Source organism: Pundamilia nyererei, unplaced genomic scaffold (genome assembly GCF_000239375.1).
Source record: "Pundamilia nyererei isolate P.nyererei 1_Seehausen unplaced genomic scaffold, PunNye1.0 scaffold00080, whole genome shotgun sequence".
Classification (NCBI taxonomy): Eukaryota; Metazoa; Chordata; class Actinopteri; order Cichliformes; family Cichlidae; genus Pundamilia; species Pundamilia nyererei.
In genome coordinates, this window is record NW_005187481.1 from 2517519 (window position 1) to 2531630 (window position 14112).

Below are 14112 nucleotides of genomic sequence, written 5' to 3' on the forward strand. Positions count from 1 at the left end.
GCCGCTTCGGGTCTCCCCTCTTGCCTCCCTTTTCCTTCATCCACGTGCTGGCTTCCACCACTTGCTAATGTTATTGAATCTGTGGAAGCTCCACGATAGCCACCACACGAAGTAACGAATAACGAGCCTATCTAAATCCCAGTAACGAGTAACGCGTTCCCGGTTTTGGCATAATAACTAGTTATACCGTGCTCGTTGCCACAATAATAACGTAGTTACTGTAACGCGTTACTTAATAACGCATTAGTCCCAACACTGGTAGAGACACACCCTAAAGGACTGGCAGCTGTAATTGCAGCAAAAGGTGGTTCTACAAAGTATTGACTCAGGGGACTGAATAATTACGCACACCCCATTTTGCAGTTATTTATTTGTAAAAACTGTTTGGAATCATGTAGGATTTTCGTTCCACTTCTCACATGTAAACCACTTTGTATTGATCTTTCACGTGGAATTCCAGTAAAATTGATTTGTGTTTGTGGCTGTAATGTGACAAAATGTGGAAAAGTTCAAGGGGGCCGAATACTTTTGCAAGCCACTGTATGTACCCAGATTTTACTGCAAAGGAATTTTTTTTTTGTTTTTTTAGTATATATATCTCTATCTTAGAGTGAACTGAACTGAATTATATTTACATTTTTAGCAGGATTTCTGATTTTATTTTGGATGTGTACACATGCGAGATAATCTCGCATGTGTACACATCCAAATATGGGCACTACTATACATGTGACAGGGATCCCAGGACAGACATCTTTGAAAAAATGAAGCCTCCTATATCATCTAGAGTTTGCAGTACAGTTAGGTATCATAACTCTTAAGTTACATGTGTTATTGTTTAATCCCTTGAGCCTGAAGGATTATTCAGACTTGCTTTAATTGTTAACTTGTTTTCCTTCGTGGGCAAGTATGGTGATTTGAGCACGTACTGTCAACTCAGGAACCTCGTTTGAAAGAAACCATTAACTTATTTTGTTAAATGACCATTTATTTTTAGAGTCTTATTGCAATGGAGGTACAGTTTTATAATGGATCACTAGTCATTATAGAGCCTGAATATTAGTTTAGGGATTCAAGAGAGACAGTGCATGTCACACTAGAAGGTTTGAAGCTAAAATACCAACAAACAGTCTGAGAAATTTTTTTTAAGTCGGGACTTGCTGCTGAGAAGAGACATTGTTATTGAATATATAAGACACAGACCATAAATAAAATGCCTGTTAAGTGACAATGACTGAGAGTGAAATTGAACTTTTTGTTTTATATACATATATATGTGTGTGTATAGATAGATAGATAGATAGATATAGCTGGATAGCGTAGTTGTAAGACTACATGCCTTTGGAGCGGAGGGTCTGTATCCAGTAAGGTTCCCAGGGCTAGACCCCCCATGCTAAGCAAGCCTACCGCAGACATGAGCGAGACAGATAAATATGAAGGCATGCCGGCGCCATCGCCCGGATCAACAAGGTCCGCGTCAGGTGTTGAGGAACCAGAGCACCCTAATGAGAAGTGGGCTACTGGAACAAGAAGGCATCGGTGGGCAAGAGATGAAAATAGGGCGTTGTTGGAATGCTACTACGCAAGTAACCCTGGCGGAAGGGGTTACATGAATAGGATGAGAGACCTATGGAATCTTCGACACCCAACATCCACAATGACGGCGAAACAACTTGCAGCTCAGTGTTCCAACATTCGAAAGAAGGGACTGCTCTCACAGCTATTGACGAGGTACAACACAAATGCTACGGCAAGGGGGAGCCAGGATGCCAGGTCAGGGGAGAGATATCATCACCCGCGCCTGAGACTGGGTACCAAGCCCCAAGTGCGATAGAAGCAGGATCGTTGAGTGCGAGAGGAACTGAAAGATAGGATCATGGCCAAGCTTAAAACTTGGATCACCCGTAGCTGGTTATCAAGACTATGTGAAGTACCCTCAGAAGGTCTGCTAGATGATGTTAATGTAGCACTGCGGACGATACCTACAGTCATCATTACCAACTCTAACAAGCTGATCTACAATACGGCAGCAGTGATCAGTGAGATGCTGGGCTATAAGTTGAACCATGGAGAAGGAGACTAGAGGCTAAGATCTAGGTAGCACGGAGAGAGGTTAGCCAACTATTGGAGCTGCAGAAAGGTGCGACAAAGAAGGTGCCTAAGAAGTACAGCAAGCTGTCCATACCTGAGGCAGCCTTGGCCAGCCACTTAAAGAGGTACACTAGAGAGATTGAAGGCAGGAGAATAAACCAGCTGTTCTCCACAGAACCAGCCATGGTGTACTCTCAGTGGCAGGGGAACAATATGAAAACAGCACCACCAAGGCTGGAGACAGAGCAATACTGGAAGAGCATAGGGGAGGCCACAGCAACCTCCCTGAACAGGGTCCAGTAACCATCACAGTGGCAGACATCCAAGAAAGGGTCTCCAGTATGAAGAGTTGGCACCAGGCCCCGACATGGTTCACGCCTACTGGCTGAAGAAGCTGACTGCACTCCACGAGTGCAGTCAGCTTGTTTAATTACATGTTTAATTCCCTAGAATTAAAAAAAGTCCTGTTAGCAAACTGCACTTTAAATTTTGCTCTGCATTAATAAATCAATATTACCATGCAAACAAGTCAAAATGTGACAGATAGCAAGGATCATGTGCTAAACATCAGCAAGTTGCCATATCAGTTTACCAGCATGAATGTATAATACTGATTCTATGAAAAGCATCACACGTGTGCAGGGTGCGGATCCTGATAATCATCCCTGAGCTGTGTAGGTCACTAAAAAAACAATATGTTTATTTCCTGTGCTGCAGGTTTTTTGTTTAAATTATATGCTGCTCAAAGGATCCTTTCTAAATGCTGAGAAAAGAATAGACTTTCTAAGCAGGTCATGCAAATACTGCTATATGATCGACTGAGTGTCATATAATGACTACTAGTGGTCTGCACTGCAACATTGTAAATGATAACAAATATACAGTTATATAATTAAAGACATATTGTTTATAATTAAATAAATAGCGGCTCACTTTTCCCCACTAATTATATTACCTACTAACTCTGTCTTGTATAAGAAAGAATGATACAGGCTGAAGTTGTGGGATAAGCATTCAACTCTTCTGAAGATGTGGGCTGAAATAAACTTTAAAGAGAGCAAATGAAACGATGTCACAGAACTGCAAGAAGTGCATGTGCTGATAACATCTACTAAAACAGAGCAGGCAGTAGGGAGAGACAGAGCGCGAGAGAGAGAGAGAGAGAGCGAGAGCAAGAGAGAGAGAGGGATACGTTTACACAGCCAGGTCTGAGGAATCAGTACATCTATGTTCAAGGAAGAAGTGTTGGATCTGACAGGTGTTTACGACAAACCACGTGAGGTGAGGCAATAAACATTTCTCTTTTGTGGTTGTTGTTGTGATCTTATCTGAAATGAGACAGTGCTGAGATGAAGGCTCTCGCAAAAAGATAAACTTGATGTTTCTGTAGGACACGTGTGTGTGTGTTTATACCAAACGGATGTAGGGATTTGATTTATTTGATTTTTATTCCTATTCAGAGGATATTAGCTGGCATGTAGGCAGCTGGCAGTATATGTATAGGGCAACACAGAGATAAGCTGTGGCCAGGCATGCTTTTGCATGTCACATGTGAGTTTTAAATGTGGATTATCAAGTTAATGGGTTCTATTTTCTGATTTTGCTGACTTCATACTTCAGATTCAGATTTGGGTAAATGACAGTAGGGCTTGCTGATATTGCAGTAAACATGTAGGAGTTGTTCCGAATGAGCCACATGAAATTAAGTCTGTGTCTCTGAAAAGACATGAGCCGTGTCCCTAATGAAATCAGTTTACTCTAAACAAGTTGTAAACAAGTAGTAAAAAAGCAAAAAGCAGAGTTTCAGAAGACAAGGCAAGAACCCAGTGCCACTGGGCAAAAATTATATAACCTCTTCTAGGATTTCACCAGACTGCTCTTCGTGGTTTCTTTTTTCAGTTGTTAAATTATTGAACTATAATGGTCCCTCCCCCTACTCGCTACATTCTTCTGCCATTCCAGCCAAGATCTTACTCCCTCTCATTGTTGATTTTTGGTGCCTTCGTTAGTTCCATGATCAATTCAGGTTCTCTGACCACTGTGTGCACAATTGCTGCTGAACAGAAACATATTACCATTTCATTATTTTCATGAGATAGTCTGGAGTGCAGAATTGAAGAAAGAATTTTCATGTGGTAACTGTTAGTAAGCAATGTAGTATGATGAGCTAAAAGAGGCAGCATTACTTGTGGCATGTAGTTTGTAGTCATGCACAGAGTGTTAGCCTGACATCAATCCGCACATCCGTTTGTTATAAACACACGCACGTGTCCTACTGAAACATGGTAACCACAGATTATATCCAACTATTCACATTGCAGGGAACTATTGTAAGTATTACTTGGCAAGCTTATTTTTTTAATCTTTAGGCTTTTCTTCCTTTTATTAAGCTCTTGCTAAGTGACAGTTTGACAAATCAAAAATTGTTTGTAAATTGTATTTATTTCTTTTTATTTTATTTGTTTGCAGATAAAATGTTGCATTTCACCGGTTCTCTCTGTGCGTTTGTAAGTCAACAAAAGTGCAAAAAAATGGAGACAAACATCAGTGATTTTTATTTGAATTTCTTTCCTATTAAATTCTCCCTGACTTTTTATGGCCTATACTCAGTAAAGCCTGGTTATTATGGCTGTAAATGACGGTAGCCAGATTACTAAACCTCTGTCTGTGCTGAACAAACAAAGTCCCCATGGAAACAACACGTTTTTATCCCCGAGGGAAATCCATCGAGATGATCAAAAACATTAAAAGGTTCGATCCTCTGAATGGCCAAGTACAGGTGAAACAAAGGCTGCTTTAAATTCATTAACTTGAAGCATGAGAAGACAAATGGTAATGTCATGATTTGAAATAATGGCCTAGTTTTGAGTTGATTATGATACAATTATATTATTATATTATTATAGGTAGTTCTTAACTTCACATACTTTACAGGAAAGAAGAAATAATTACATTGTAAGTCAATTTGATTCGTGATTAAATAATAGCGCCCAAATTTTGGAGGAAAGGAGATACAAATTATACCGTAAGTAATTTTAAGTACTGCATAAATATTTTTAAGTACTGCCTAATTTATTTGTAATTGTGTGAAGAATAAACCACCTTACATCTTAAGAAAACTGTCATTTTTGATAAACTGCACCTTACCTAACTTTCAGGTATTTACTGTAAAAGGAAAGGAGACACTCATTTCCTGTACACTCTTCTTATGTTATGTTATGCTTGAACAGTATTTGTGGAAGAAAAAAATGTAATTTAGAATTTTGCTCCATCATTATGAGATCTCCAAAGTCTGCAAATGCTGAGACTTATCACATTTACACTGGTAAATTTAAAAGAAAATCAAATCACGGAATATCCATCATGCACATCATCATATGGAGGAACATTTAGGTGAGGGGTGTTGGCGTTTTGTGTGCTTTTTTTAGAAGGAACACTGTTAGCAGAACAGTATGTGTAGGGATTTTTTTTTAAAAAGCGTTTTGAAGAGTATTGTTCACAACTGTTGCCTGTGAAGCCAGAAATATGGATCTGACTTTCTTTAATTAATTAATTAAATTACATGAATCTATTTTATTCAATAGGGATTATGCTTTTTAGATAATTTGCAGAAAATTAAAGTGAAATGACAAAAAACAGTCAACTATACATACGTTATAATGATTAAAAAATGTTTAAAAATTGTTAAATTAGAATCTAATTAATTAATTTAAAAAAACTGTGATTTATTTTACACCAAACTTTGATGTTTACTGTGAAAAATTCTATTTGGCTAATTTAATTTGATTTGAGCGATTTGGTTTCATTTAGAAGTGTGTACCTAATGAACCTTTCTGAAAAATGCCGACTGTCAAAATTTTGATCTACAATGTTTTAGAGATGCCATTCACTATAGGCTATAATAGGCTATGGCTGTATCTAGAAATAATAACTTTCTTCCTGAAAATATAATTAAAAAAAATAATTGAAAAACTTAATTAGCTCTACCTACATTTACACCTGATTAGTCTGTGTACCTAGCATGTTCCTGAGACAAAACCTCGTGACTAAATTAATCACATATCCTCTCTTCCAAAAATAGGATCTTTGAACACGGTTGTCAAAAGAACAATAATTATTCTGTTATCATTACTTATCATTCTATTATTGTTGGAACACAGCCATAATTTCCTCCACCCCAATATAAACACCATAACGCGATATCTGTTCTTATTATTTTTGCATGTTTGCTGTCGCAGCATGAATTACATTCTGTTGTGAAACCCCTGAAGAGGATCTGGATCGGTGCCACAAAACAAACTTACCACAACTGTAATCTAAACATGAATGAACAGTTTGTCTTGGTAAACATGTCATAAAGTTGAGGCTCTGGTATCTTACGTTCTGTTTAAACCATGCTCACTAAATATTGCATGTGTCTCTGATGTTTGTCTAAGGCCAAAAAAAACCAAACAAAAACACTAGCAATGAAACAGTCTATGATTGTAGCTATTTTCATGTGTCTAATTTCTATTTTGAATGAATTTAAAAAATGATGCATGGACAACACATGAAGCATGACAACATACATTATACAGATGTGATCAAATTAAATTAACTCTTACAGGAAATTGGTTTATGTTGCTTATTATTAGACTATGAGTTGCATCCATCAGCACTGGCTCAAGGCAGGGCAGCTGTCAAACACGCCAAAGAAAAACAGCGCAAGTCTGTTCATTCAGGGTTTTCATATTTTCATACTGTAAAATTTGATGTAAGTCGGGATTTTTTTTCTTTTAAAAGTCCTCCCGTGCTTAAAGAGCTTCAATGTCTTCTTATACCTTTAGACTTATACTATTGTCTTTTATGACTGTTTTTAATATCTTGTTATGCATTACGCTGATGGTTGTGCATAATATAGTGTAGCTAGTAAAAATTTGCATCTAGGGACAGTTTTTTTTATTTCTATTTGTTGTATATTTTACAGCAGATCTGGCAGTTATGAATAGTGTAACATGGGGAAATGTCAGTGTGGGTGTCATTACTTGGGTGCATTTCTGTCTATAGAGGACTCCTCAACTGGATGTATTTGTTTATTTAACAATATAAGGCACAATGCAAGGGTTGTGTACATTTCTCTGGTCTAAGTTCTATGAGTCACGGTAAATTCAACATGATTTTGTGAAAGAAAATGGAAAATGTTATTGTGGAATGCTTTAATATGTGTGGAAAAATTATGTAACTTTACTTAGCAGTGTTACAGATTCCCTGGGAGGTCAAATCCAAAGTCAGAGTAGAGATCAATTTTCTCATTTCTGATTTCAACTGAGAACATTTGGTCTTAGAACTGCATTAGTAGCATAAAAAATCAAAAACCAAATCTTTTATGAAGATTTATTTTTTATTGGATAGTGGAGGAATGAAGATGAGACAAGAAAGTAGGAAGAGCACGCAGAGAAAGACATGCAGAAAAGGTCCAGAGCTCATGCTGCATTCAGTGTGTAGCATATGATCGCCTGTCAGTATTGTAGTCCACTGTCTTATATTGAATTATTTATATTTTTATGGAAACCTTATTACTTAAAAAACAAATTGAAATGACACTATTTTATATCTACATATACACACCTAATGTCAGGATTTGTATGCAGCCCTGTGCATAGTTTGCTTATTTGTCACTTTCTCAGTGACCATCTGTGGTATATTGACCTTTAACAGCGTTGGACTTGGACTTTTTCATTAAATGACAGAGGGATAAACATGTTTCCTTTTTATAGCTTTTTAAGTAACCCCATTGTTTTTGTTTTTCATCAGGGTCATGTTTACTTCAGAGGCTGTGGCAATGTGAAACAAGAGAAGACTATGAAGGGCTTTCCATACAGAGATAAACCTTTAAACCAGACTGCTTCTATGCACATAGATACCATGGAAAAGACAGTCTGAGGGACCTGACAACAGCTGAGAAACTTTGGAGATAAGCAGATGAGGCATTTTCAATATTTACTACTGAGGTACTGGCAGTAGCACTGTTCCAGTGCCAGAGAAGGAGTGCATCATGATCGCCACAGCACTGCGCTGGCTCATCCTGGTGTTTTTCATCATTCTAACCATTAGTGGTAACGTGCTAGTGTGTTTGGCTGTAGGAATGAGCCGTCGACTATGGAGAATTGCTAACTGCTTCGTGGTTTCGCTGGCAGTGACAGATCTCCTCCTTGGCCTACTGGTGCTTCCCTTGTCCGCCACTGTGGAGCTGCGCAGCGGGGAATGGCCATTTGGAGAAGCCCTGTGCAACATCTACATTTCATTAGACGTCATGCTGTGCACGGCCTCCATCCTGACCCTCCTAGCAATCAGTGTGGACCGATACCTTGCTATTTCAGCACCCCTTAGCCACTCCCGGAGAGTTACACCTCTAAGGGTGACATTGGCTATCATCACCATCTGGGCTATGTCACTAGCTGTGTCCGTTCTGCCTATCCACTTGGGGTGGAACACAGCGGACTACAGGGTTCAAAACTTAGCCTGGGGCATGGGGGATGATGAAAAAGAGGGCTACTACTGTCAGTTTGGATGGAATAACAACTATGTTCTTCTTTATGCCTTTGGCTCATTTTACCTGCCTCTGATGGTTATGTGTGGAATGTATCTTTGCATATTCAGGATGGCACGAGAACAGGTCAGTGTTTATTATGATTTTGTCAAAGGTCATTACTTCAAGGCTTACATTTCTTTTTGAAGATGTCTGGCCAACTGCTATAGAAATACATATATGAATAAAGATATTTTTTTTGTTTTTTCAGTGGACATTTAAATGGGATTTATTTAAATTCATATTGTCTTGTGATTGTAAATCCTTGACTATCAAATCAGTGACTTGGTTAAGTCCCAAGATCTCATTATCTTTGTCCCCTGGCTCTCTGTCCTTCTCTTAACCAATCTTTTCAGGCTAGGCGAATTCGTGCTACCCTGCCATCATTTGCACGTACAGCAACTGCAGTAATAGCCCGAGAGCACAAAGCTACAGTGACCCTGGCTGCAGTACTTGGGGCTTTTGTCATCTGTTGGTTCCCTTACTTCACCTACTTCACCTGGATTGGAATGAAGGAAAAGACAAACCCGCCTAATACACTTCACTCCGTAGTCCTGTGGTTGGGTTATTTTAACTCTACCCTTAATCCAATACTTTATCCAGCCTTTAACAGGGATTTCCACAGAGCCTACAGAGAGCTGCTTCACTGCAAAAGACTATATCGGAAAAAACTGCACCTTAACGGTGTATCGGTAAATAAGCGATTGACCTTTACCAATGGAAAAAGACTTTCTCAACAGTGTGAGGGACAGATAGACATACAAGAAAAAGACACAGAGGAGAAGACCCTCACGCTACAAATGGGAAATAGTATTCCTGATGAGCCAAGATGAAATGCTATGGATGTTGTCTCCCCAATAGAATCTAGAGTTCCAGCAAAATATTGCTTACTATTACTCACTCAAAGTAAAAGATTACCCAATGGTTTACACTGTCACTCATTTCTAGATGATAGATAGTGCCAAAGTTTATGCAATTCCAGGCACAGCACAATAAATGTTATATAAAAGTTTTATTAATGATTAATAACACTGTTATTGGAAAATAACATAAATCTTTACATGTTTATTTTAAGTTGCACATTTTACTTTGGTTATAATAGTGTTGGACTAAGACAGAAGTTTGAACTGCATGTTTTTAACTGCAGTCTTCAGTGTAGCGAAGTTGATCTGAGTCGAATAAATAGATGACTCAGTAAGCTTCCCAGAAAGCTGCATGGAGACATGTGTAGTTAAAAGTTTGCAAATTGTTTATTTTTAAACCCTCCAGCCCTGCTATTCAAAGTAAATAAGTGACCAGCAAGTTCATTTGATATGTGCAATATGTGTATGAACCCAAATAGGACAAACAGAAGGACTTCCTGGACACTTTTACAGATTAACTGCAGTTGAACAAGATATACTTTTTAAAGAAAAATATGAGTTAAGCTATGATAACGACCAGCTCTTTTCTTTTATCTTAATGGACATGAGCTACATCATTATAGCTATGCTGCCTTTATGTATTATAAATACATCAACAGATGAGATCACTTATCTGCCATTACAGACAGAAGTGAAACTTGTGAACAGTGGTGATATAGACTACTGTAAAAATCAAATCTACGTAAATCTAAGCAAAATGTATGATTTCTGCTTACATTTTTAATTTATAATGAAATTAGCACAGCAAGAAATTAATGCATTCAGTGTATTTATGAAGCATTCTCATTTCATGTTATATTTGTTATTTTTATTCCATAAAAGTATTTTTATTAATTACCTCCTAACTCTACCAAATCAAACATTACTCAAAAGTAAACTGTGACATGAATGTTGTGAATATTTTACAGACAGTGTGCTATATACTGAATAATGCTCTAACATGGTTTTATTTGTGTCTTTGAATGTATGAAGAAGATTGTCAGTGGGAACTTAATTCAACAAAACTCATTAACAAGGCAAGCTGGACCTTACTGCACCAAGCACAGCTCAGAGTGAGTGTTGCATGTACAGCTTCCTGCACGTAGGTGCTGTGGGAGGTTTCATTGGCATTTCAGAAGGACAAATGTTCTTCCTGCAGGAGAAACATAAACAGAGAGTCATGAACATTTAATAAATGGGCTTTCTTTCCTGGACATTACATCTGTTTCTATGCATTATATTAAACTGTTTATTTATTACTGCAACTGCAGAATGTGCAGCTTTCTCTTTGTCTTTTCAAAATCTGAAGTGAGTGAAGTGAGGGATATGCTCTTGTGAATGTTGATTATACTCAATATTTGTTTGCTTTGTGTGTTTAATTGGAAAAAAAAATGATAGCTGAAAACATCATTCATCAGAAAAAGAATGAACTGATCCTTATTTTTTAAGCTCTGATATGTATCTGTATGTATAATGTATATTGCATTGCTTAAAAAATACATATTATAAGTAAGTACAAATAACTTATGCAAACAACAGGTTCCATTCTTTAACAGGATATACAAATCTAACTTAGTCTGGGTTGTCTGTGCTGCAGATTAACTAAACCAGACTGAATATAAAGGTCAGAAAGACAATCAAGATACAAGAGTGCTTTCTGTAGTCATCGGCATACATGATGGGACCAAATTGTAATTTTTCATTGTGATTAAGCTGATGAAAAAGCCGATGCGTCATCATGGCCTTTATGGAAACGCATCGTTGGCTCAGAAGTGCTCTAATCCAAAATTTTTACTTGCCTCACTATTTATTTAAGGCCTGATACATTTGAAACCTTTTATAGTCTCAGATGTGCAATCCTTTATCTCTGTTTACCTGTGTATCGTCAGTTCCAGCATTACACCTCTAGGGCCGAGGATAAATAAAATTAAATGTCCAAAGAGCAGCACTTTTATCTAACTGTCAATAGCTGGATTATTATAGCTTTGGAGTGTGTCTCTGTGCGAACGGTTATTTGTCCACGTTTATGTAACACCGCACATACATGTCACATCACATACGCGTAACAGCAGGTCTGCTGTTGAGGATTGCCATTTCAGCATCAGTTATCTTTGTAAATAAAATTCTCTTTTACCAGTGTTTAAGATGAACCGCTGGGTTAAGGGCACACAGTAAAAAAAAAAAAAAAAGAAAAGAAAAGAAAGAAAAAAAATGTGTGTCATGTCAGTTTCACTTTGGCACAAAATGTTAAATCTCATTTGTCTGAAACTATGCAAAAACCATCATATGAAGCTATGAAATTCTTTAATAAGATTGAGTTGTTGTTAATTGCAGTTATTTTTTTGGTAATGATCTTTCAAAACAAAAGTCTATAACTAAAGTAAACAATTTAATATGCTGTGATTCTGGCTTGAAGTGGAAACGTGAGTTAACTGTTAGTTTTAGTTTTAGATTTCTTCCTGTTGAAAGTGAGTTTTTCCCTACTGCTTGCTCACAGGGGATGATCCTATTGTTGGGAATTTATTCTCTGTAATACTGTAGGGCATTTACCTTACAGAATAAAGCGCCTTAAGGTGACTGCTATTGTGATTTGGAGCTACACAAATAAACTTGAATTTAGCCAAATTCAAAAAAAATCAAAGCAAGATGTAGTTTTTTGAACCCATCGTTTACAGAGGTGGAACCATGTGTCAAAAATGACTCAACACAAGCTTCTGAATGACCTGATATTACATTACATTGCCAAAGGATCAGTCTCTAATTAATCCACTATAGGATTAGTTGGGCCAAAATAATCCTATATAGTGGATTAATTCTTTTCATAGGAGTATATTTCATAGCTTCACCCTGAGTGGCTGAGCAGGCATGGGAATAGTTTTCAGAGATGATTCACCAAGATCAACTGGTTTTTTTTTTGTTTGTTTGTTTGTGTTTTCTTCTAGATGCCCATATATCAGTGAAAATATCAGTGAACAAACCATATATTTCCAGCAGGTGGCAGTGTTAGCCAGCTTTCTCTCTGATGACTTGTTTAACATCTGAAGCGTATTTGCTTTTCAAGGCCTTAGTCTTTCTCCATGTGGCACAAAGCAAACAAGCAGAAATCAACAATTATGGATTATTAAAATAACAGTAAATCAAGGTACAGTCTGCTGATTGTGGTTATATATCTCTGCAATAACTAATATCAACATATTAAAAGAGCGCTCTGACAGCATAATGCATTGGACGAGGAACAGCAGTCAGAGGCAGAGTTTAGCAGGTCTTTAGGATTCATTAGAGACCACTCGAGTCATTAAGATCAGAACCCTTCTGGAATGTACCCAATGTGCAGCTTTGGGATTAGAAAGGGACAAAGTGAGTTTTTTTATTATTATGATTATTATTATTTAATTAAGATCCGAATTGAAGGTTATGTCTCAGTCCACACTGACTCTCCTTAGGTCAAAGATAAGAAAAGAGAACTAATAGAAATGATATCAGCTCATAAATACAGTTTTTTGTTTTGTTTTGTTTTCATGTGAGTCTAAAAATTCAAAAGCATTCTCTAATTTTCACATAGTCTGTGCCCAGTCGCTGCCATTTGTTCATTTATTTGGTATCTATCTGTTTATTGTCTTGGGAATGTGATAAGAGCATTTAAATATCCTCATGCATTATGCAACGGAGTAGGAGGAGAAGGTGGGTGGTGAGGTGAAGAAAAAAATAACTTAAAATAAGATTCCTTTTCTGGTTTCAGTGCCATCATGAAAGTCTGCATACGCTTGCTAATACTGCCTTTGCATGTGATTGGAGGCTGTTGGCTGGTGTTTGTTAAGTCGCACGTCCTAATTGTCCCCAGTAGACCCAAACAGGACAGCAGCTGCCATGGATAATTAAACAAATTTCTTCCGCAGGCTGCACTGGGAGTTGACGGAGGTTTTACAATTGTTTTAGAATTAACACATAAAAGTGAAAGAACTACTCTACGCTATACGCTTCCGATAAAAACCGCACGTCTGGAGCCTAATCTGGAGCTATTTTGCATTTGCACTGAAAAGGTTGTAACACGTGTTTGTGCTGTGCCTTCCTCTCTGATGCAGTACAGGCTTTCTTTGTGGAGTCAGCACTTCTGTTCTACCTACATAAGTGTCAGCTGCAGCAGAGGAAGTGCACAGATTTGCAGCTCTGTGGGAGAGCCGGAATAACTGTACAACTTTACAGGTTTTGCTTTTAGGTTTAGAAGTACTGAAAATGGGATAAAGGCATGTTATTAATAAAGTTGTGTTTTCTTACGCTATATCAACATTCTTTTCTTACTGTAGCAGCTTACACAAGATCGTCTTTCTTTATGTTTCTGTCTGGTTTCTGACGGACTTGTGCGTTGACAGAGCAAAAAATAAATAAATAAATAAATTTTTCTATGTATACTCCATTTGCCATCGTGGGTCTGTGTGTATTTTTGTATGCCGGTCTAGCTTTTGGCTCTGCTTCTTATCTCAGCTCCATGGCTTCCCACTGTTCTTGTCACTTCGCATCGTTCCATGCGCAGATGACTGCTAAGCTAAACTC

At 37.6% G+C, this 14112-nt stretch overlaps 1 protein-coding gene across 1 annotated transcript; it reads left to right on the forward strand.

Moving 5' to 3' along the window:
- The first annotated feature begins 8125 nt into the window (after positions 1-8125).
- hrh2b (histamine receptor H2b) lies at positions 8126-9492 on the forward strand. The gene is made up of 2 exons (XM_005737929.1): positions 8126-8746; positions 9016-9492. The coding sequence occupies exons 1-2, from the start codon at positions 8126-8128 to the stop codon at positions 9490-9492; spliced, it is 1098 nt and encodes a 365-aa protein (XP_005737986.1).
- Positions 9493-14112: the final 4620 nt, after the last annotated feature.

Excerpts from the sequence above, each read along its gene's own strand:
- hrh2b (XM_005737929.1), top strand. The coding sequence starts at position 8,126 with ATGATCGCCACAGCACTGCGCTGGCTCATCCTGGTGTTTTTCATCATT. Across the intron at positions 8,747-9,015 it reads TCAGGATGGCACGAGAACAG|GCTAGGCGAATTCGTGCTAC; the intron begins GTCAGTGTTTAT and ends CAATCTTTTCAG.